The sequence below is a fragment of the Paralichthys olivaceus genome, chromosome 13 (assembly GCF_024713975.1).
Source record: "Paralichthys olivaceus isolate ysfri-2021 chromosome 13, ASM2471397v2, whole genome shotgun sequence".
Classification (NCBI taxonomy): domain Eukaryota; kingdom Metazoa; phylum Chordata; class Actinopteri; order Pleuronectiformes; family Paralichthyidae; genus Paralichthys; species Paralichthys olivaceus.
In genome coordinates, this window is record NC_091105.1 from 23,213,624 (window position 1) to 23,239,021 (window position 25,398).

A 25,398-nucleotide genomic window follows, 5' to 3' on the forward strand; every position below is an offset into this window, starting at 1 on the left:
GTTTTAATATTATAGTTCTATTAGACAGCCACTTTCAACCAGTTTTACTGAAAAACAGTTTTGACATAAAAATGACATAGGTTTGGAGAAATGATTGTCATTTCTTTTCAAATATACATAACCCACTGTCAGCTATCATAGCTGACAGTTTATCCTTGAGCAAAAAAAAAACCTTGTGGATGGGAATAAGCTTGGCATAATGCATGAGCGTTTGATGGGTTCCACAGTTAACTCTAAAGGAGAAGTGGGAGGCGAGATTCTGAGCATTTCTCCCTTTTATCTCCTTCACAGGTGTCAAAATGGAAGAGAGCCTCCCTCCTGGCACCAGCTTGAAATGCACAATCTGTAACTACACGGCAGATTCTCTTATTACATTCCAGCATCACATCATGTCTCACCTGTCACAGGCGGCCTTCAGATGCAATCACTGCCATATCAGCTTCCAGAGCCACAGGGAACTCTTACAGCATCAGGACTTACATGGGCACGGCAGCAAACTTCACAGGGAAGGCGACGGCAGTGAGCATTCCCCCAGGGGGCCTGAGGAAAGCCTCCAGCAGCAGCAGCAGCAGGCCCGCGCTGAGCTGGCCAACAGGAAGGATGCTCTGCTGGGAAGTCCCAAAGGGGCCCTCAACAAGGAGACCAGCACAGACGGAGAGGCTGACAAGGCTGAGAAGAAGCCTATGCTGTCTGCTCAGAAGGGAGAGGCGCACCCAGGCAGTAAAGCCAGTTTTTCTTACACTAGGATCAAGTCTGAGCCCTCCAGCCCCCGACTGGCCTCCTCCCCTGTGCAGCATAACATGCCTACATTTCCCATGGGCCCCTTCTTGTCTCAGTTTGCTTTCTCCCAAGACATTTCAGTCGTCCCCCAGGCTTCTGAGATTCTGGCTAAAATGTCAGAGCTCGTTCACCGGAGGCTCCGCCATGGAGGGAACAGCTACCCTCCTGTCATCTACAGTCCTCTTATGCCCAAAGGGGCCACCTGTTTTGAATGCAATATCACCTTCAGCAACCTGGACAACTATTTGGTCCACAAAAAGCACTACTGTAACAGTCGCTGGCAACACATGGCAAAGTCTCCTGACTTCTCTGCCCTCTCAGATAAGGTCCCTGAGGCGGTGAGCCCGAACAGTGGTCACAGTTCTGTTAGCATGTTGGCCAGCTGCCACCCAACAGAGGCCGACAGCCACCTCATGCAGTCTGCCTGTCTGAACTCCAATGTGTTGGACATGATCAATGCTGGGGCAAAAGGGCCTGATAAGGATCTACCAGGACAGGTGAAGAAGGTCTCTACCCCGACTGGGGCAGAGGAGAGGATGAATGGAAAGCAGATGGAGGGTAAAAGCCCCAGTACAGGTTTGGTGGAAAGTGACAATGATCCAAACAAGACAACCTGCGAAGCCTGCAATATCACCTTCAGTCGTCATGAGACCTACATGGTCCACAAGCAGTACTACTGCGCAACTCGTCATGATCCCCCCATGAAACGCATGTCCACCAACAAGGTGCCATCCATGCAGAGAACCATGAGGACCCGCAAGCGCAGGAAGATGTACGAGATGTGTCTCCCCGACCAGGACCACCAGAGGCCCCCTATGGGTCAGACAGGTTTTCTTGGAGTTCCTACAATGAACCCTTGTACATCCCAGGAGGCTGTAGAGAGCCTAGTGGACCGCTTCCACCCCCGCTGTGACATCTTCCCAGGTATGGTACCCAAACACCTGGAGGCCTCTCTGACCGTCACTAAACCAGTTCTGGCTCCCAAATGCAATACTGTGGAGCAGCAGGAGCTGGACGCACCCATTGATCTCAGCAAAAAGTGTTCGCCAGTCTCTGACAAGACATGTAGCTCTCCTAAAAGACTGTTGGATTATCATGAATGTGCAGTGTGCAAGATAAGTTTTAACAAAGTGGAGAACTACCTGGCACACAAACAGAACTTTTGCCCTGCAACTGCCGCTGCTGCCGCTGCTGCTGCTGCTCAGCAACAACAGCCACAACAACAGCAACAACACAATGAGACTGGCAGCCTGGATCCGACCGTGTTCCCAGATGTGAAAAGTGAAGGCAATAACAACCCTGATGATGTCTATGATAAGAGCCCAGGCAAATGTGAGAAGAATGGCAATGGGAAGGTTATGGTGCAGAATGGAGGCATGTTCCCCCCTCACCTGGGGCCTGTGCCGGCACTCAAGCCTTTCGCTGAGCCCCAGCTCATCCCATCAAAAGATGAGAACAAGAATATGTTTCTGCCCCACTGCCTTTATCCCGGAGCAATAAAGAAGGTGAAAGGTCCTGAGCAAATATCGCCGTATTTTGGGATAAAGCCAACCGATTATGTGACTGGGGGACCAGTGATGCAGGGAGAGGCCAGCGAACAAGAGCAGAGCATTAATGGGGGAGGAGGTGCAGGCGGCGGAGGAGGAGAGACAGGAACAACCAGAGAGCAGGTCCAGCAGCCTGCTGCTAATGGCTGCCCCCACCCCGGCAAAGAGCCCCTTCCGCTACTGCCCAAAAACCGGAGCATGGTCATTGTCAATGGGGGGCACAAGCCAGAGGAGCGTTCAGGCACAGCTCCCCCCCAGCAGGAGAACCAGCCACAGTCAGACGGCCAACCCCCCAATCCCTCACCTACGTGGGCCACTGAGAACCAGGCCGATTCCAATGAGAACATGTCACCTTCCTCCAAGTCCCCAAATGAGGAGGCGGCCCCCACAGCCAATAAAGGCGTGAACGGCTCTGGAAGTGGCAAGTACTGCCGCCTCTGTGATATTCAGTTCAACAACCTGTCAAACTTTATTACCCATAAGAAGTTTTACTGTTCATCACATGCTGCGGAGCATGTAAAATAAGTTTGAAGAATAAGACATGTTCTTCTCCTCCTTCCCACACCTTCCCCCAACTTTTAACCCCTTTTTCTCCTTTGTTTTGGTACACTGTTGTGTCTGGAATAGTGCATCACGCAGTGCTAAATGCTGCTTGTGGACAATCAAGAGAAGCTTCTTCTTTCATCATTTTAACACTTAAAAATGCAAAACCATTGGTTAAAAAAGAAAAAGAAAAGAAAAAAGGAATCAAGAATAATATTGGTGCCACTTTCACATTAATTTATTTTACAATCAGTATTAATAGGAGTAGTGATCTTAATTTAAATTCAAAATGAAATTTATATCAGAGTTGTTTGTAATGTTATTGTATAGTCATTCTTGTGTAGCACACATATTGTTTACACTGTAATGTAGGCTCAATGAAACAATAGACAATACAAAAATGAGATGCATTTTAGACACAAAAATAGCTACTGAGGCACTTGTGTATTCTTATTTGCTGTACCAGTTTCTGTATATGCCCAAAATGTCACTTGCAGATTGCTACTATTGACTTGTTAGCCTTAATAATCACCATTTGGGTGTGATGACCAGGCACATCCCTGCAACTCACATTTTGGCATATACACATGGCTTTGCATACATATGTGGCTGTTTGTCCCTGTCTCTTTTCTTCAACTCAGATGTGGATGTTTTCATGAGGATGGCAGCATTCTTGTATAGTACTCGTATTTCTGTTTGATGATACACTTTGGTCTCCCTTTTTGCAATTTGCTCTCAATGCAATACTTTGTAAATGGGGGAACATTACTGAAAGCAGTATTATGAAATGGGGACTGTGCATATAATTATTTGTAACCCCATCGGGAAAAAAAGAAGTTGTACAAGAATTACGTTTATTGCTGAAGAACAAGATGGGTGGGAGGTCAGTGGGGATACTGATGTAAAATGATCATTCCAATGTCCTGATTATGGGAGAAAATGTTTCTTAAAACGTTGTTGCTATGCATGTATATGGATGGAATTAAATTCCAGATCTGTTGGAAATTTTTATTTTGATGTGGTGTCATAATTAAACTTAAATCCTCAGGATAAACCAATACTGTCTGGTCTTTCTTTCATACTACCGTTCATCCATTAAAAACAGTTCATGTTTGCCATAGTTAAAAATAGACAAAAGTACATTAAGATTTGCTCAGAAAAATACAAAATTGGGATTGCCAGCCAGGTACATCTGTTGGCAATTTATAAAATTAATCAAATCAAGTCCAAAAATAGAGCTCTGTGTCTGATAGTGATGTAACTCAATTATGTGCACATAACAGATGACTGAAGCTGATGCGGCAGACACAGAGGAACTCAATGTACCTTTGCCTGCGGCTATAAAGAAGCGGATGAGATAAAAAGTATCAGGTTGAGCAGTGAAATGTGTGGCCTTTACAATGATATGAAGTCATGTATTAATTTTTGGCACTGACCAATCAGGTAAAGAGACTGAAATAACAACTTGAAAGATAATATTTTCTGAATCTAAAACAGCAAATATTCCAATCACACTGAATACCCTCCAGTTATCTTCAATTAAAAAGCTTCCAATGAAGCAGAGCTGTGCTCTAAAATGGACTCCTTGATGAACCTCAGCAGACATGTAGACAATCTCCACAGATTGCTCCAGGGAAAGGTAAAAAGATAACTTGAATATTTTATTGAATATTTAAAACATATTCAACTATTATTCTGTCCAGGTCTGGGGTGTAGTTACATTTTGGCCATGGGTCACTCGCTCTGCTGTTTGGCTTGTCGCTGGTTGATGAGTCTTCGCAGGTGCTGGCTGATGGCAGATGGCTTCTTGTAGATCATTCGTCGGTCTGCTCCTTTTATGTGAATCTGATTGGCTGATGGGTAGGACTCCTCCAGAAACTTCTTTTGAAGCTTAGCTACCATCTGGTGCAGGGAAGAGATGATTTACTATGGGCTTTACACAACAGATATTACCATATTGTTCAGTCACTGCAAGGCTGGAGCTGTGTAGCTCGGGTAAACACGCTCACCTGGTTGAGGTGTTCTGGTATTTGCTCGTCAAATGAATCTCCAGTGATCACACTCACTGACACCCTGCTGGAAAGGGGCTTAAACTTTGTGATGTCCCTTTAAAGACAGCACAACACATTTGAATAATGCAATGTTCATTCTAATTTCTCATTCAACATGATAACAGCAGGACTGTTAAAATAATGAAGGGAAATCTTTTCCATACCTTACTTGAGCTGCACTTTCATTCACAAAGTAATGCTCATCCACAGCACTGCTTTGATGCGCAGGGTTACTCAGCAGGTATTTCTGTGAGGGACAGAGATACAGAAAATCAGTAACTGAATAGAGAAGAAAATATAGATTCTTATATATACATGATACTACTTATATTAGTTTCAGAGGCAAGACAAAACAAAAACAAAGCAAGCCAATAAATGGTACTGAATATGTTTGGATCAATATAGAAAATATAAACCCCGCTTTCTGTCCGTGGTTGGTTTAATATCTCTTCTGACCATTTTTGTAATTTGATATGATTTTGAAATAGCAGACTTAAAGCAACTTACACAATAAAACCATAAACCAAATTTAGACAATAAGTCTACATGTTATCTTGCCAACTGATTTGAGCAATTCTAATAAAAGATTTGCTCAGTAGCTCTACTGGCAGGTTAATTCAACTTTTCCTCAATCATAGCAGGTTTGCCTTTTTCCCAACTTCTCACAGTTCCCAGTACATATCACCACATACTGACAGTTTTGGGGTCATTTTAGCGAACCCCAAAAACCTGCATAGCACTTAAAAATCTGTTTTGCACTGTCACTACGAAGTGTTATGATCAAAATCTTTCCAACACTTACAGCAGCTGCACAGAACTGCAAACGTCTTATGAGAAAGATAGAATTCTCCAAACTCCTAAATCACACCAAATTCAAATTCCTGGAGAAAAATACATTAGCGATTGCTTTAACAAGACAATATGAATGCAGTGAAGTCAGTGACCAGTTCATTTTCCAAAACACTGATATCACATCTGAAATCTCAATCTTTAGTTCCCTGATTCTTTGGCTCAGGGCAGGGAAAGTTCACCGCGCTACCAAAATAGATGTGTATTCTCAAACTGAGCAGAATTCCCCTCTAACTGTATCCATCACCCACATGTGATGAGACCAAATAGCTTTGGTGCTGTTAACATAGCAGCAAACAATTCTGCTCCAGTTCAATTAAGCAGTGGTTACAGAACATGCCCTTGAGAAATGGACTGCATGCTCTATTGAGTTCACCGAGCTTGTGCGTGCGTGCGTGCGTGCATGCGTGTGTGTGTGCGTGCGTGCGTGCGTGTGCATGTGCGAACATTATAACCTTCACTAGCCTGTCTACAAAACCTTACTCTGTCCTTGGAGAATTCAAGCACAATGATGTCCTTATCTCCTTGGCAACAACTGTAATACTTGAAAAGCTGAAATAGGTCCCTCATCACTACTGCCATCAAATCGTGGGTGGCTGGCAGCAGAGAACAAGGCATCTTAACGAACTGTTCACATTCATCCCGACGCAGGCGTCATTGCATCATGAGGACAGCTGCTGAAAAACATTTAATGCTGAACAGATTTTAGAAATGTCGCCGAGCGTTCACAGAGGGCCACTAAAGTGTAAGTTGTTTCTCTGAATGGAGACATAAAAGAAACAGAAGTAGGACTGTATGGTTTAAATGTAATAAATGGTTACAGAATTAGCTTTCCTGCAATAATCTCTCTTTGTCTCTGTCCCTAATGGGCCCTACATGAATGTTTTGAAGGTTCACTTCAACACTAAAATACTTTCCCATGTTGCCCCAGATATTGGCTGTTGTTCATCAGCAGAATCCATTACTCCTCTTCTGCCTAGAACATTTTCCATTGCAAGTAAAAAATGACTACAGGCCTTTAAGACAGACAGAAGTGCCACGACTGAATGTTTCTTTTAAATAGATTCACAGCAGATCTGAGTCGTGCGAAACCCCTGTAGGAAAAAAAAGCTCATCTGCAATACACAGCAAAAAGCGTGTAGCTTATATTAACAGCCGTTTCCTCACAAACTGTATGACCTGTCAAAAGGCTGAGTTTTACAATATAGGAGGCATCCACAGATACAGTGTGTTCGCGGCGTCATGTCAGCCCCGGGAATGGGTTCAATTTTCATTTATTTAAAAATGATGTCTGCTGTCATATCATGGCAAATTCACAGCCTCTGACAATATGAAGACAAACGCTCCTGCAATCATAATCCACTCCTATCTCTGCTGAGGAGGAGGCACCATTATTCTCACACTAGCACCACCCTGTGGCTGTAGAGGAAACATGAGGGGTGTGCATTTAAAATGCCAGAGTAAAATATCACTTTTCTTCCATGGTATTAAATAGGTTAATGAAGGCCTGTGCTGAGGAACAAAGCCAAAGTATTTATGTATGATAGCACCTTTCCACACTGATAACTTGATATATATATAAATCACCTCTGAATTACTCTTTACCTACTGTGTAACCTGCAGGATCACACTTTAACAATCAACATTACAACTGGTGTGTGTGTGTGTGTGTGTGTGTGTGTGTGTGTGTGTCTTTGCCTGACCTGGAGCTGGATGACCTCCTCTGAGACATTTTTGCCTGTGACAGTCGGTTCAATCGCCCCCAGGATAATCAGCATGCGGCTCAGCCCTGTAGCTGCTGAGAACTGTCTGGCTTGGAACGACGGCAGCAGCTTACCATACCTAAACAAACACACAGACACACACACACACATACAACTTAAGCAGGAGACTGACTGAAGTTTCAGTATCTGAAACACTGGTTTGAAAAGATGTACTGCTTGATATTTTGACCGTGTAATGGCAGTAAAACCATCTAAAATCACAGCACTGACATTATGGTGCTAGGCGTTCTGGCTCATGATTTGACAAATACATTTTTACTTACAAATCCAGACTTTATGAAGTAACCATAAATGGAGAACATTTATCTTATTTGCTTTCTAAATACCTTATATTCTTGACACAGTGTGTCTATCGAACAATTTTACACTCCGTTTTTCTGAGCTTTGCTGTCACCTGCTACTATTTGTGGACTTTAAATCCAAAACAGTGTGTTAAAGATTTTAAAAGGACCAAAGACCCAGGGTAGGCAGCAGAGTAATATTATAATTTTCTATAAGGTTAAAAATACCAGCTCAAAATCAAATTAACCTCTCATTGAAGTGAGCCTCTATCACTGGTTTTATATGTGTTGCTTATTTAATCTCTGAATCAAAACATGTTTAATGTCATGATTACAATAGATATTCCAGTTAAGACCTACATGATATTTGCTTTTTCAACCCAACACCTCAAACTTTCTCTTCCGAAAACATTTGCCTGGGGAATGAGAAATGTTTTTTTTTTTTTTTTTTTTTTGGCAGATCCAAGACGAAGAGCAGTGGGATTTTGTAACTCAGGAGGCCCAATCGGTCTCGGCTCACTGGTGCTCTGAATTGGCTGGTCTCAGCCTGTGGAGCCCAATCAATAGTACCGTGTGCCTGCTGCCGCCGTCGCCGTGCCGCGAAGCCTGCCCCTACATTCAGCCAACACACTGAAGACCAGCCCCCGTGCACCAGGAGACGCTCATCTCTGTTTTAGTATCACTCTTGATCTGGGCCACACTAATATCACTGTGCTCCTGTGTCCTAGCAGTTCCTCTCTTCTATGTTCAATCCTTCAGTAGACTCACCTTTTTACTGCTTATAAACTACAGCCCTATTCATGTAAAGTTGTGTTGATTCATTGGTTGATTATTTAACTGAATACCTGATCAATTGTTTAGTATATAAAATGATAGAATTGATCAAAGTGAGAAATGCCTATAGGAAATTTTCAGAGCCCAAGGCGATGTCTTGTCTAAATAACATTCTAAAAATCAACAACCCATTTTCAATCATATAAAAAAGAAATAACAGGGAACTCCCCACTTCAGAAGCTTGTTCAGCATTATTTAACCATTATTTAGCTTGTGGTGTGGATCTATAGATATCAATACCAATCTGCTAATGCAATCACCACCTTAGTGCAGGCTGAATTAACTCAACTTCTACGGAAAATGCAATGGCACAAAATGTCATGGTCCTCAAACATTTGTGGGTTTTCATGAGATACTTCAAGAGCTATTGGATGGATTTTTTAATTTTGTTAACTTTCCGTTACTTTCTACTGTTCTACTAATAAAAACAACATTCAGGACCAAAGATCAGTCTAATAGACATTTGTTGTGATAATTATCTTGATATAATTTTTGGCCATATCGTCCAGTCATAGTTTGATACACATGATGAAAATGGTTAGCATTACTTGCTACAAATCAGCATGTCATACATTTTGCCATGCTGACGTTAACATTTGGCTCAAGGCACCAATCTGCCTAAATATAGATGGAATTGTTCCTTCAATCAACCATTCAGTTAACTGATAATGTGTTTAAGCACTAAAACTTAGTAACATGAGTATCAGTATCTTCAGTCACAATCCAAACATGTAGTATTTACCACAGCAAACTGCATTTTACAACAGGCAGCCCTCAGCACTGCTTCACTGCCATTATACTGCTCATATCAAACCTACATCACAAACATACACTTTCCATGTGTAAAATAACCCATTTCACCCGATGTCGATATGACGTGTCACCAACCACAGAACTGTGGCTTGAAATATCCAGCTGTGCTCCGTCAAAGCATGTCAGCACTGATTGGTCAGATAAAGCTGATAGAAACAGCAGAGAATGGTTCTTCAGCTGCAACAAATGGCTGTGTGCGATAACGTATCTGCCATATTCATGGTACAACAAACAGTCCCTACAGGTCAATAATGGATATAGGCAGAGAGGGGAAAGAAACAAGTCGAGCGTTCTAATTCTGTCTTCAGCACACAGAGAAAACTTTTCAAATCAGACCTCCAGAGAGTGACATTTTGACATTTTCATCTTCCTTGCCACAATTTTCCCCTGAAGTCATTCTGGCACCACAATTTAGATTCGACTCTCTGACCTGGCTCTTTAGGGACTTCTCAGTCTCTGTGCATTTTCCACCTGTCCCTCTTTTTCTCACCCCCCCGTTTCCAAAAATAAAGGGGAAAAAACCCTCTCTCTATCAGGCCCCCAAGTTTGAATCTGGTCGAATCATTCCTGGGTCTGGCATTGAACATTATTTCAAGGATTCTCCAGCCACCTGTCCTATTCCCTCCTCTTTTTTTTTCCATTTTTAATTCTGCCCCGGAGTGAGGATTATGCGAAGCAAGGCATGCGTGTCAAAGGGAAATTTAGTGGGTAAAGACAGCCAAGATTGGCGGGATGAATTAAACAGATAACGGGAGGAGACGAGGTGGGGGAACCATGTAGAGCAAAACGCCTCACCGATGTTGGTCATTTCAGAGGGGCTCTTTTTTTTTTCCTCCCCACAGGAGCGAGGAGGCAATATCTAAATTAATAAAGTGATGAAATGAGTTTGTGCCGTGGACTTTCTGCTGTTTGACTTTCCCATCTGGATTAGTGCAGGCTGAATGGACGCTCTGTTACTTTTGTTACAACTGCGCAATTCACTGTCGGAATTTGGACCTGTAGTGATAAGGCTCCCCTCCTCCTCCTCATTACCATCTCATTTCATATGCAGGGCCTCCGTTACCTGAGAGCCTGCTCACACACAAGACACGAACTATTACACGAGCTTCTGCCAACTATTACAATGAGTAGAGAACATTTAAACATGGACTATTACATGAGGCTCGACTATATGAACTTCCTGTATAATCAAATCTTCAAACATTGCACCCTAACCTAAATGGTTTCAATGATTATTCATCAAAAATAAGGTCATGAGTACCTATAGTTCAATTTTGTATCTGATTGCAGCTCCAGGGTTGACATATCATCAGTAAAACCAATAATTAGTATGTGAACAAATATTGTATTTTTTAAATATGGAAGCCGGGAAGTCTGGACAAACTGATCAATAGGAAAATAGGCTGCAGCTCCCCCAGGAACCCTCACAGGATAAGATGTGTAGCTAATGGATGGATGACCAATATTTTAATGTGACCATTCTGAAACAGACAAATTACCTCCACCCTCAGGCAGAGCAGTGACCTGCCTGGAGGATTTAAGAGGTGTTTTACTGTGTTGGTTTGGTGACAGTATGATTGTCACGGTGTTCCCCTTGACATTTTGGATTTGTGTGTGATACCATGTTCTTTCTTATATGCCCTTATACAACACACAAGCTTCTAATTTTTCAGCCCTGTCCGTTTGTTTGTCAGTTGGATGGTTGGAACGATGTGCTGGTCTGCAAAGACAACAGACAACAATGGAAAATACAGATTTATATATTTAAATATGATGACAGAGAAGCCCCCCCCATCTAATATACAGAATATTACATTGAAAAAACTGTAGAAAAGGCCGAAAAAGTGTGTGACAAATTTAAACATTAATTTAGTCAGACAGAAAACTTCTCAAATCCAATCAAAGAGATCTGATTTGACATTTCCGTCATCCTGTCCACAATGGCTTTGTTATACAGGCGTTATCTGTGACAGTAAAACACAATGTTACAACAAAGATAAAACTAAATCTGGCCTTTACGAAACAGCCAAACACATAACAGTACCCTGAGGCCTACAGGATATAAAATAGAGGAGTTATTGTATGAAGTATTATGTTTCTGTATTTCTGAGTGGGCTGTACACTGTTCACATACTAGCAGTTTTATCGTAGCATACTTTGGGACACAGAAACAAATCAATTCACATATTGCTCATATCAGAGCCTCATTAGAGTCTCTAACATTAGAGCCTCTTACAAATTGTACTTATTGTAATATAATGCCAGATTCTTTACAACGTGTTCCAACTGTATCTATTATCAAATTATATCTATCTATACCATCAGTATGTAATAGTCTGCTTTTAAGTTTGATTTCATTATTAAACCTTCACAGTATTTTATAACAGTAGGAGGTATTGAAATGGCTTTTGGAGGTTTGGGCTCTCAAAACAATGAACCACTGCTCTTATTTTTTATTTATTATTGGATTTAAACAAATTCTGCTTTTAAGAAACATGTTATCAAACTGCTTTAAGGACTGTACATTATATTTAATGTGTATATCTGCTTTATTTCTTGTATAAATAGACTTAACTGCTATTCTGTGTCACTGCACACTATATAAATAGTGTGAACTGATTGTGAACCAGGCTTCATAAAGTGAAGATCAGTTATATGTGTAAATGTAACTTTTGATCCCAAATAATGCAAACTTGTAGAGGTTTTTGCAAAAATTATTTTAAACAGGGAACAAAGAGAATGTTTAAAAACTGTCTCAACATAGGCGAATTATAATTTAAAGGCGCAATACCCAGTATAAACACAAGGTGTCATTCTTGTACCAGAGCCCACATCAGTCTGAGCCCAGCATCCCCTGCCTGCTCAGCCTTTCCTCTGCATCAATACTATAGATTACACTAGGGTAAATACACAGGGGCCGCACCAGCCCTTCTTCATTAGCAGAGCATAACAGCAATAGTTACGCTTACAGTGGTTCTAATTACAATTAATTGGCATTCCCGATTCGTCTGGGAGTCCCTGGATGAGGGGGGTGGGAATTAGTGAGGGCGGGGGGACAGCCGAGTCGAGAGACGATTGTGTGGCCAACACACTGGGAGCCATTACAGAACCACAGTACGAAGCATAATGAATCACACACTGTTGGAGCCTGCAGGGTCAGACACAGCACAACACACTCATATGATATTAAATGTGGAGTTTGTGCTTCATATTATCAGGTCAGGATTTTTGATGCTCACTCAAGCTGGATTGTCATTGCACAGTATTCTACATAACATACAGATAATATTGTGTGTAAAGAGCTAAAGGGATGATCAACCATTTCCTTTCCCATTGTTAGATGTAATGTTCAACAATAGACATCCTTTATACTACTTTGTTCTATTTCCCACTGCCCTAACTTTCCCTCTGTTTGTCTCTCTTTTCTTTCTCCATTCTTCTATCTCCCTCCCTCCATCGGCCCATGGCCGTGTGATTGCTGCCAATCTAAGCCATGGATTCCTGCAGGGGCTCAGAGCAGAGCTGTGCTCTAGTGGGTTATTGAATGTAGTAAAAGCAAATGGGCTCTGAGGGGGAGACTGGATATGTCATCACTGGCTGGCTGCTACTGTTTACCAGGGCAGAGGAGACAGAGAGAGGAAGCAAATGCTCTGAGATTAAAAAACGCCATTTAAAGTATGCCATTAATTACTCAAACAGAATATAACTGAAATGATTAAATGTCTTAGAGGCATGTAAGGAGAAGAGGAGAGGACTCTGTTATGTCTGTAAATCTATCCTCTATTAAAGTGCTGTGGGGAGGGTTTCTTGGCCTCGATATTAAACCCTGTCCGGTTTATAAATCAAACCGAACGCAGCAGTTGTGTGACTCTGAACGCTCGTCAGTCAAAGTGACAGTCATACGCTGCCTGTCATACAGAGTAGACTCGAGGTGAACTGCAAAACATGCCTATCTGCTACACACAGCAGCAGGCTGGGCAGGTAACTTGAGCATGTATGTGTACATAGTACAGTATGCACCTGTATAATAGCTTATGTAATTAGGTGTGTGTGTGTGTGTGTGTGTGTGTGTGTGTGTGTGTGTGTGTGTGTGTGTGTGTGTGTGCGTGTGTGCGTGCGTGTGTGCGTGCGTGCGTGCGTGCGTGTGTGTGCGTGCGTGCGTGCGTGCGGGTCTTGATGAGCATTTTAATGACAGGTACGATGATGAATGGGACATAAAGAGTTCTTTTCATTTTGAACTTCATAAATCAGGCTCTGTCCAAGCGAGCAGCTGCACACTAAGAGATCCATTTGATGCCACTTAAATGCATCTCACATTTACACCCACATTAAGAGAGGGCACGTACTCTGTACTTTGGCTTTAAACACCATACACATACATAGAAGGTGAAACAATCTCACTAGGAACCTAACTACAAGCTTTGTGTCTCAGCATTAAACTCAGAGTGTTGAAAATATAACCCAAGTAAAAAAAACTACTGATGACTAACACTTAAAATAAGTGAGATGCAGAGGGAAGGGTTGAGAAGACTTTCAAGTGGAGTTCCTGTGAGAACTGAGTTGCACTAAACACAGTAATGGTACATTAAAACGGAGAGTTTGCCAATCAATCAGCATTCATTAAACCGTAAGGACCATCCCAGGACGAGAGCACTCCCAATCATTTCTGCTCTCTAAGCAAATATATTCCCCATGGGGTAAATTAGTTTAATACCCCATGCACACACTCGGCTGCAGAAAGACAGGAGATACACACATACATGCTGTGTGTACATGCACAGCTAAATTCCTTCTTCGTACATTTTGAGAGAGTTATCAATTGAATTAATTCAGTGAAATGTATCCATACATTTGCTGTAATTTGTCAAACTATAGGTTAAAGCTCTATCTAGAGAGGGTTATCTAAAGAATACAGAGACCAGTTATTATAAAGAGTACACAAGATGACCAAAAGTATGCGGACATGTTTTTTTTTTCGTAGCTTGGGCTTCACCCTCAAAGCAGTTTTTTCAAGTAGTGTGGGCACACTCACACCGAGCTGAGCCATAAGCATCAGCAGCCTTTCAAGCAGTGCTGTGGTTTTCCACGGGGCAGCCGGCGAGGTGGAAGACATTCATTTGAAAACTGATTCACTGAGCAAATATAGTTAAGACCAAAAACATTTGGAAACTGTTGCATACATTACATATCATCTAGCTTTTATCCAACAGCTCAGGAAGGTTGCTGCCTGCGGCCTGGAGACCATTGACAATACAACACTCCCTGGCAAGCTGAAGATCAGGTGCTTGCAGTTTGGATCAGAAAACCATAAGCCATGAGTACAGGGGTGGTGTCAAAGAAAATAATGTAAAGATCCGCCACCCAGGTATTGAAAGCTTGCGTGGCTGATCTTTTCATTATTTTCTTTGACACCACCCCTGGTTTCTTTGACATCTTCCCATCTCCATTTGGTTGTTGCATATTGTCGTGGACGCGGCTCCAGGCAGCTTCAAACATTTCACCCACCCCTCCATCGGCATATTTGTGAGCAAATATTGGCTGAATTTTCCTTTTTGGGTGAACTATCCCTTTAAGAAGAAGACTGTAGCCCAGAAGGACTCGTGCCATGGATACATAGTGGAAACATGCGGCTAAAGCTTGATGCAGGTCATTTCCCTTTTAACAGCCCCAGTCCATAAAGCCAGGTCCATCATGGAGAGAATATTGTGGTCTGTCTTGAAGTGAAGAGATGTAGAGCTTCCTTTGATTGTTCTGGTGAAACATAGAGTGACAGCTCCGAGTGACTCAAACCACTGCATCTTATTCTCTGAATGCAATTTGGCCAGACTCAAACTGGGGCTTCTCCTAATCTCTGATGCTAGACCCATTGCTTGGTTTCTCATCAGGAAGCATTATCTGTGCCTGCAAGGGAATGAGACACATGCTACCATGTCTGCAGGGGAAAATCCCAAATAAGAAACTTGACCCCTTACAGCATAGTGCACACAAGTCAATGCCTATGCACACAGTCACGCACAAGCACAGGGTAATAGCATTCTCAGGAGATGATGGCAAATCATTTTGTAGGATGTAACTGAACTAATTCTGGAAGCGAGCCTCTGTTAATGAGTAGGTCTTTGATGTGTAAATCCTCCAGTCCCAGAGCAAAGCTGATACAGTCTCCTCACAATCCTGCTCAGGTGCAGCCCTGCTCCCTTCTGCATTACTTATCTTGTGTACCAACACTGTAAAACCTGACAGATAATACACCTGTATCTACCAGTGAGAAATAACACCAACATGTAACTGTTCTGAACAAAAAAAAATAAAATAGGTACAAGAAAGAAAAAAGAATGCTGGAGCCCATGATGCAAATGGCACTGGGTTGCTGGAATGTCAGGATGCCTGGTGTTGTGCTCTCTTACATCTTCATCCTGCCGTGTCCTATTCCTGTTTCTATGGATATCCACGCAGATGATAAAATTGTTTTTTACGGAGTAAATGTAAGTCCTTGATTCATTTCATTTCTCCAATGCTTCTCCGCAGAGTAATTGGATTGTGGCTACACTGTCATGTACTCAGTGAAATGAATGCCTATTAATCAGAGGATAATTGGACACATACCGCTGATAAATGGTGCTGCTCCACTTTGAGTCACGTACAAATTAGGCCATTTTCAGGGATCCATGTCTTATCTGGCTCAACTCATACTTATGTAAGCTGTGAGCTACCATTGGAACCACAGATGCACTTAGTCATGGAGTCAGGCCTAAAAATGTGACCTGATTTAACCACACAGCTCTCTGTCATATCAGAGCACAAATTAACTCCTCAATGGTGATTTTAAAAGAGTCGGAAATTTTGAAAAATTTGAAAGTGATTATAAATAAATGTTAAAAACCACATGTAATTATGTCAAAGCATAATCCAACTTCATACAAATTGTTCACTCATACCACATACTGTTTAAGTGAAGGATATACAAATCCAAGTTTAAAACTTTATTCAATCAAAGGGTCTAAGATTCAGATATGGTAAATGTTTAAAGAAAAAACTATGCAAAAGGTCAAAACTAAATTCTCAAAAGTATCCAAAAGCTGTCAAGATTATTTTAGAGGAATATGCTTATTGTGGAAACTAATTTAAAAAGGAAGCTACGCTTTGAGCTACAAGCTAATACATGCAACACGCCCTTGTTTTTTGACAATGCATTTGGCGTGTACGCTGGCCCATGGGGCAGAGGGTTGTCAAAATGTTTTGGCATCACTTTTATGGAGCTGTAATGTTGTCCATCTTTATTGGTTAACATAAGTGAGGCTTTCCAGTGGTGGAGAGACCAGCATGCATGATGGGACTGGGACAGACATGAGAGGCACATAGTGGTGAGGGCCGGTACAGACTTCAAAAACGTTCTTTTTATATTCAAAATGCTGTAGGAAATAGCAATACCCTCCTGTGAGCTTAGCTACAAATCTGGTCAATAAACACATGGTCCTCTCGTCTGTACTGTGAGTTTGAAAAAAATCAATCTATAATGTCACCAGCTTTTAGCCTGTTGTGATTTGACCGCTGTGTTTGTGTCAGGGTGGTTTTGCTTATTCAAATATGAGGAAGATAATCTGCTTCCATGTTGGATGAGATGCTCTGAATTCCCTCATATTCCTCTGTTGGGCAGCTAGTGCAGTTGCTTGTCTCATTACCTTGACAACGCGCATCCAGGAATTTTGGGGCTTAAGCCTCTGAAGGAAAACCAAAAGGAGGACTGTATTTCCATTGTCGTTGAGTTCAAATATTATATTCGAGTAAGTTATCAATTTTCCAACATCAGTGTTTCATAATTGACATGTCTACCAACACTCCTCTTCTGCACTCTTATCATTAATAACAGCCTGCCCACCCCTCATGATAATTAATACATAATCAGATATATGCTGTGAAAATGACTGCCACTTGACATATATCTCCTCTGGAGGATTAAAGCAGTGTTATAACACTTTATGTCAGTCAGTCCTGACAACCGCCACAACCCTCGCTCTCAGCTCATCTGTTTCATGCTAAAAAAGCGCAATCAGCTAATGAGTTTCTCTGGCCTACAATTAATCATGCTAATGAGCTCCACCCAGCACAGATAATCAACTACCCTCACCATAAAAGCCATTTAAGGAAAAGTTTGGTGCTTGACTTGTGAAAGATGCAGGCATCTCTGCCTCCTTTCTCCTACTCCTCTCTTTTTCTTCATTCATTCTCTTCCCTGCCTCTCGCTTTTTATCTGCTCCTCTGTACTTTCCATACAGAGTTCATTATCATCCTCTTCACTCCTTTCCTCGCTACTCCCTTCTCAATCTTCTTTTCAGTTTGCATTTTGCACATCCCTTATGCTCCTTCAACATCTTTCCATCTTCTCTCCTCTTTCCTTTCATCCTCGGCTTTACTATGTAAAGTGCCTTGAGATAAGTTAACGTTATGATTTGGCGCTATACAAATAAAATTGAATTGAAACTGAATTGCTCCTTCCTCCCTTAATTATCAGCCCACCTGTCCTTCATACGCCCCTGAATCCCCCCCCCATGCACTCACCAGTACTCCTTCCACTGGTCCTCCTCGAAAATGGCCTCTGGGATGGGATCGATCAGCACCAGGTCTGACACTTGCCTGAAGACAATGACAGGACACACACAAATACACTCCGATGAGGAAAGACTCATTGACCGTCCACTTTACCCTCCTGGCCTGGGCCTTAATGAGTGTGAGATGGATGATGTCATCACATCTGTCATCCTGTAGATTTGTCTGTCCTGCGTCCCCACAGAAAGATAACCACACGTATACCACATCCAGGAGCAATATTTCCATTTGGAAAGGTGTCATCCACTCACCACTACTTAATTTTCCCTCTTAACAGCAGCAGCATCGTGCCTGATTAAATAATAAATCTTTCATTCCCGGTACATCCTACTTGTCACGTTAATCACCACGTTGTCTCTGAGACGACTGAGTTATTGGGGTTGAAGGGACGCTGCAATATATTTAGTTAACTGTAAGTTCAAGAGGCACATCATTCTATCCTATGCTATGTTTAAATGTTCCACAGATTTGCAATCTTAAACAGGAGATATATATATATATTTTTAATTGTTTAACATTGTTTAACTGATTTGAATATGAAAATTAAATTTGACTATTTGATTATTAAATTGGCTTTGCAGAATACATTTTATTAAAACTTTTTATGAAAGCTTGGCAGAGGTTACTTGTAAGAGGCAAGTAAAAATGTAGTCGTCAAAATGAAAGTAGGTGAGGCCAAGATATCTTTGCTCTTAATCCTAAATACAGGCCAGGGTCCAAAAGCAGCATCGCCTACATTTCCCACAATGCAACACTTTCTGTCTGGTACCTGTCCACGTCTGTGGTTTTGAACACAGCCTCCTTTTACAAAGGCATGGCTTTAAGCGTTTTCATTTTGAAAGAGCATTTAAAAACTAAAACATCCTCCAGCCACATGAGCGGTTTAGCTTTGTATGTGTAATAATCCATGTCCATTCTAACACACCTGAAAATCCATATCGCGTAACCATTCACGTTCCCTGGCATGTGAGTGCTGTTGCAATCAGGAAGTTAATGCTCTACTCATCAGTTGGTTGCTTACTTACAGAAAAGACACGAGACAACAATTTCGAAAAGTAAGAGCAGGGTTTTTTTTTCTTTGACTGACGATGAGGTGGAACTTTAAGTGCAATGCTTTGCCTTCACCTCTGGTAGTCAATCAGGAAAGAAGAGCGAGTGACTGTGTGAAATCACAGTTTCTGCCCATCCAGACTACAGCGCAGCCCTGGAGTTTCCAAACTAAAATGGCGCCAGCAGCATTTCCAAACGTATCTGTTTTAGGTGCTCAAAAACTTTGGAGTAGTGTTGATGGCAGGAGTAAATGTAGAAACGGTGTTGTTTTTTAAAACTAAAATGGCAGCTAAGTAAATGCTTGTTGAATTTTGTATGATGGCCCTGACACCGGCTGAATTGCATCAACAATAAATCGGTATACTCCAAGTGTAGCTCAGAAGGAGATTTACCATCAATGTACAATACTTACGCATCGTGAATGTGGCTGTAGAACCTGCCATTGAAAGCACCAAGCTCGGAGCCCACAAGGATGAAGGGTTTGGCAATTCCAGCAGCCTGCAGGAGCCGGTGCAAATCATCCACCATCCTGGAAGACAACAACACTCATTTTTCTCTGTACAAAACCAGGGCAGTCTGAAAACTGGGCCAGGAGGGTTATTTATTCAGCAAGGTGATACAAGGACTCCCAACATGAAAGATGAATGCAACAGGACATCGTTAGTCTCATTAATCTCGGAACTGCTCTCACAGGTTTATTAAGAACATAGTGGAGAGTTATTAGTAAGATCCAGAAATGAGCTAGAGAGAGAAGGGCAAAAAAATTAATTAATTCTGAACAACTGAATGAAACTATGAAGTATTTTCACACATGGTACCTACAAACAGGACTGCTGAAACCCATATGACAGCATAAAGGAGGGCACTGCTGGCTCCTCTGTGCTGCTAAACACTGTATATATATATAAGTTTGCTGGTGAGGACATATCATCAGAGATGCATGATGAGCAGCTCCTCTCAGAGAGCCAGCTGTCGTCCTGGGTTTGCCGAGCTTATAAATCAAAACTGAGGAGGCACATACAAATGAAAAGTTTTCACGAGACTTTAGGCCAAGCGGTCATCAAACTCCTTGAGATATTGATCTCTGGGAAATTGCCTGCATTTCAAAATGTGTGGCTGCCAGATGCCAAGGTAAACTATACTGCTGACCTTTTGCTGAACGACGTCTGGTCATCTGTTGGGCAGATTTAAGACTCAACAAATGCGTTACCGTGTCAGAGGCCGGAAGATTACAGCCCAGTCCCTCAGCAGCATAAGGCAGGGGTGGGCATGAAGGAGGAAAGCAATACACCAGGTTTTCCTACACAACGTCCCTAATGGCCACTTTATCTAGGGAATGTTGATTCCCTGTGGATACTTACTCTGCTCTAATCCAGTTCTGGCTGTACTGTAGTGAAGCAGAATAGTTTTTTAACTTGACACTTTTTTATTATCGATGAGAACCAGAGTTGACCTCATACCTAATAATGGTTATTCGTCAATTAATAGATATGCCAATCAACAGTAACTGTATTGCCAGTTTATGTTGATAATCAATTCATACTTTAAATTATTATCAGTTAATTATCAATTTCTGATTCCAGCTTCTCAGACGATTTTTTGATTTTTCTCTGTTATATTTCACTTTGAATAAAAAATACAGTTGGATTTTAAATTGTTGGTCAGACAGAACAGGCAGTTGGAAATAATACTGGAGATTTCACTTTTCTTCAGACATTTTTTGACCAAAATTCAAAATGTATTCATCCGAAAAAATTATTAATCAGTGGTTACAGCTTCTCAAAAGTAAGGACGTGCTGCTTTTCTTCATTTTTTGTGAACTAAATACAGAGGTAAGAGAAGTAGCTGCCCATTTGCCTTTTATTATGCACATGCACAGGTGACACCATTCTTGACCTTCATCAGCTGCTTCTTTTGATGAGGAGAAGGTAGAGTATATGAGTGTATTGCTGTTTCTCCTGCCACACATGACCCTGACGCACACCAAGACCATTTTTCCTCTCGCAGCACTTAGGCTACAGTGTCCTGGAACAAACACTGTAGGTCACCATAGAAACTGAAGAGGTGCAGTTACAACAGGCCTGTTTCACATGAGGAATGCCCCCCACAGTACTGTGAATCTGGCTCCCCCCAATCAACACTTATGAAATCAAGATTCACCTGCGCTTCACACTACAGTGCTGTACATCTGGCCTGCATATCATTTACGATTTCCAAATATTCAGCAACTACAGGTAAACAAGACAGACGGCCCTGCATATGTAAACCATCCTACTCACTCTGCCGGAGTGCAGTTCATGATAATGAAAGGACTGATACAAGTAGACTCTGGGCACAGTGACTGAACAGCCCGTGTGTTAGAGGGAATCAGGATAAATGCCAATTAAAGTAACTCTCACCGTCCAGTTGTTGACATCCCCCAAACTTTCTCAGTTCCTGTGGTCTCATTCTGCATCAGCCGCTTGCTGAAGCCAAGTCCCATTCTGTCATAGGTGCAGACCTGAGCAGTGTGACAAACTCAGGTTTAGAATATTTTTTGAAGAACCTCATGACACATACACATAAGAGACTCTCACTACACACCCTGCCCTTTCTCATCCTGCAGAGGCCCATTAGAATGCACAATGGTTGAATTTAATATATAAGGTAAATATGGTGGTGTGTTTGTGTTAGAAACTGATGTTGTGATGCAGTTCTTCAGATGGATCTTCCCCATTAAGCCTGTGACCTCATTTGGGTCACATTTCAGACAAACAACATGGGACAGGCTGTCAGCCCCGACTTTGTGCTGTGCTGAGTCCTTGTTGAGCAGAGACAATGTGGCAAAGCCATTGCAAGGACTGGCCTTAGGTGGCACTGACAAATAATAACATGGCCACATAAATAGAAGCTGAATCCACAGAAGGACAAACCAATGGCAGAAAGCTAACTCACCCTCAGTGTATGTTATGAATGGGATTCATCTGAGATATTTATTGAAGCTCTGATGAGCTACTTTGGTTTAACAGAGTAAATACACTCAAAACACTACATAATTTCCCCACCTTTGTTAGTGTAGCCACATTTTCTTGGACATGAAACCAGACGTCTGACGACATTCCAGTTGGTGCATCCAGTATAACTGAAGAAGGACAAAATGTTTAGGCTGAGCTAAAACACAAACAAGCCACAGGAAAATGATCAATGGCAGATTCGAAGAAAATGTATTATTACCAACTGGTGTTCCTTGTCCTTTACACAAAAGATGCATCTTCTGACCCAAACTGACATCAACAATCTGGCCATCTGAACAGGAGAGAGAGAACAATACATGAAACAGAGGATTTGTTTTTCACTCCAGGAACTTAATAACAAGCTGCTAATAGAGGCAGTTGATACAGCAAAACCCACTTAACAGGTAAATATTGAATTTAATTAAAAAGAACAATGGCTGTGTTGTACTTAGATGAGAGAACCTTTGGGCAAGAGCATCTGTCCTTCTCTCTGCAGCGATGCATAGTTGAGGAAAGGAGGGATGAGGATGATGAGGAGTAAACACTTTCCAATATTTATGAGCACAGAACGGTAAGACAATCTGCCTTTAGCTTCAGCCTGGCGCTGGGGTCTTTGGTCTGGATCCTGGTTTACATAAGAGAAGAAAATGTGATGTGAACACACATTAACCTCTTCTGTTACAAACACACACACACTTATAAACATACATACATTTATCATGCACTGTGTGATGCATTCTCAAACATTAATATTGTAAAGGGGTCTGATCATTCCCAAATTAATTCTGCAGTGTGACAATAACATACAGAAGTTAACCTAGGAGAATTGTTCTTGATGTTTTGAAGGGTATTCACAATATTCATCAATTTAATGTTTGGTATATTTTGTATATTTACGGCACTTTGCAGTTAAATGACTACATGCAAACAATTTTTTAAAGCATCCTTACTTTAAATCAAGTGCTTTAAACATTTGCACAGTACCAGACGTATTCATTCACTTCTGCCCATCTCTATTTGTGTGTTTGCAATTTAGGTTATCATTCCATGCACTGCAATGATAGTCAAACATCATCAACACCCATAAGTCAACTAAGGGCACCAGGGTTAACCACCTTATATTGTAGTGGATGACCATCTCACCCTGTAATTTGCAAACTGCTGGGAGATATTGTTACTTCATTGTCCAGGATGTCCGCCGAATAACAGAACTGATGCAATAGATTCTTGAGAACAATACATATTTAATATATTCAAAGGGATTAAGATATAAATAAGCAAACACTGATTCAAATGTGAGTGTTTTTAATGTAATTCAGCTCCATTCCTCTCTGGACGCGTTCTAACACAGCGTCATGCTCCACACAACACCAGAGTGCTGTGAGATCGGTTGATGACAGAATGGAAACGTCGGTATCAGACATACTGTGATGAGAGTGTCTGATTTGAGCAGGTTAGCATGTTGTCAGCTAACAGAGCTGTCACATGGAGCTATCAGCAGCTAACTAGCATCAACGTTGCTTTACCTTCTTATCTGCACGAGCGGGTTCGCTGCTTGACGCCTGAGCTTCCGGTCTCCGACGCATTTTGGAATAAAGTAATGGAGTGAAGTAAAAGGTGTTGTGATGAAACCAGGATGAAGTGGAACAGAATGAATTGAGGGACAGCTACTTCCTGGTTAAGGTACGGGAGCCGACAGGGGACCAACTTCCCCATTATGCACCGTGGTAAACTGCAACTTCAAAACCTCAAGTAAGCAAGTGATGTGTTCTTTTGTCTTTTCATCGAAATTATTTATCAATCACAATCACATCCTCTTTCTCTTTATGATCATTTCCACTGGCATACTTTAAAATGACTGTTTGATTATTGTGAACCACTGATGTCTGTAATGTCACAGCTTTACACTTATAATGACAGTGGTTGGGTAGTTGCAACAATTATATTTCGAAAGGCATTCATGAAAAAAGAGAAAGTATTACTCGTATTATTGTTATTATTATTATTAACATTATTATTATTACCATCATTATTAGTAGTATAATTATAATTAATAATTTTATGTTTGAATATATTCCTATATTCATTTATCTGCTTTTTTAACCTCTGTCTTTCTCTCTTTGTAAGGTGCATCCAGGATTGCATATTGTAGTACAACTACTGATCTGCAGGGGTCGCTGTATCCCGCCAACCCATCCTATACTCTCCATCCCACTTGTTTTAAACATGCCACACATTCAAACGAAACATGACTCCAATACAAACTGGAGGTCATTGAGTGAACATATGGAAACTGCATCTCGATGTGGCCAAATAGATGAAGATAATTAGAAACCGGTGGGTTGTGATTGTGTGTCCCACTGCTCCTCTTACAACAGCCAATCAGACCCTCATCATGTTTAATAACGCACTTATGGTGGGCAAGGCAGCTGCTTGTAAGACCAGCAATATATGCAAATTGCTGTTTTGATGCAGTCATACATGTGAAGTATGCCAAACCATGCTGGTCTGCGTCACTCAGGGACTGTAACACTGATGATGGTCCACATCATTCACACAGACCTCCACATAGCACTTGTTGCAAACTGTGGCTGCAGTTTGGCTGTGCTCCATGTCTGTAATCACCCTGCACATTTCAGACACTGGGGGACATCGGATAATTAAGCATTGGCTTAAACAAAACATTCAAGTTTTAAGCAATCATTGACATCAGGGACTATAAAAACAGTATTTTAGTTTTATTTAATGTATTTACCTTTAATATTCCCCAAATTGGCAGATTACCTTGAGCATTTATCCATTAAATAGTGTCTTGACAAAGCAAAGCCTCAACAATAAACCTTGTTTAGATAGCAGGTGACTGGAGCCATGTAGGTAATTCATTGCAGTAATTAAAAAGCCTGGCTGGACCAAAATGATGAATGTCAGGTATTGACTCAGCTCTGTGTGTGTGTGTGTGTGTGTGTGTGTGTGTGTGTGTGTGTGTGTGTGTGTGTGTGTGTTTGTTTGCTGTTTTTGTTTCAGGGTCTCCAGGGTTGATTAAAGCTAATGACGCAAGGTCTTCTCAGCCTCTTGCGTCTGTTCCAGCTCAAAATAATTAGGACAGAGAGAAGGATGATCTTATCAGACGACTGTAGTTTCCCCTCCACAGTTGGCGGATGCCTTTCAAACAAAGAACAGACCCTTGGCCTTCGACTTCCTTGTGGCCTGTCAGACTGAACAGCAGTGAAGAAACCCCCGGAGACATTACCAGGGAGGAGTTACACCAC

The 25,398-nt window shown here is 41.6% G+C and overlaps 2 protein-coding genes across 3 annotated transcripts in view; one reads left to right on the forward strand and one right to left on the reverse strand.

Annotated features, from left to right (window-relative positions):
• Positions 1 to 4,402, forward strand: part of zfpm2a (zinc finger protein, FOG family member 2a) — a 116,286-nt gene extending 111,884 nt beyond the window's left edge. For both annotated transcript variants that reach the window (XM_069537482.1, XM_020091096.2), the window contains exon 8: positions 292 to 4,402. In XM_069537482.1, coding sequence (XP_069393583.1) covers positions 292 to 2,852 — 2,561 coding nt within the window. In that variant the 3' untranslated portion in view covers positions 2,853 to 4,402. The remainder of the gene's footprint in view (positions 1 to 291) is intronic.
• On the reverse strand, positions 3,087 to 23,839 carry LOC109631958 (uncharacterized). Its single transcript, XM_020091041.2, has 11 exons — positions 23,656 to 23,839; positions 22,592 to 22,754; positions 22,350 to 22,421; positions 22,181 to 22,257; positions 21,536 to 21,636; positions 19,549 to 19,665; positions 18,039 to 18,113; positions 7,474 to 7,612; positions 5,086 to 5,168; positions 4,880 to 4,976; positions 3,087 to 4,772 (listed from the first exon to the last, which is right to left on the reverse strand). The coding sequence occupies exons 1-11, from the start codon at positions 23,713 to 23,715 to the stop codon at positions 4,605 to 4,607; spliced, it is 1,152 nt and encodes a 383-aa protein (XP_019946600.1). The 5' UTR covers positions 23,716 to 23,839; the 3' UTR covers positions 3,087 to 4,604.
• Between the last annotated feature and the right edge of the window lie 1,559 nt (positions 23,840 to 25,398).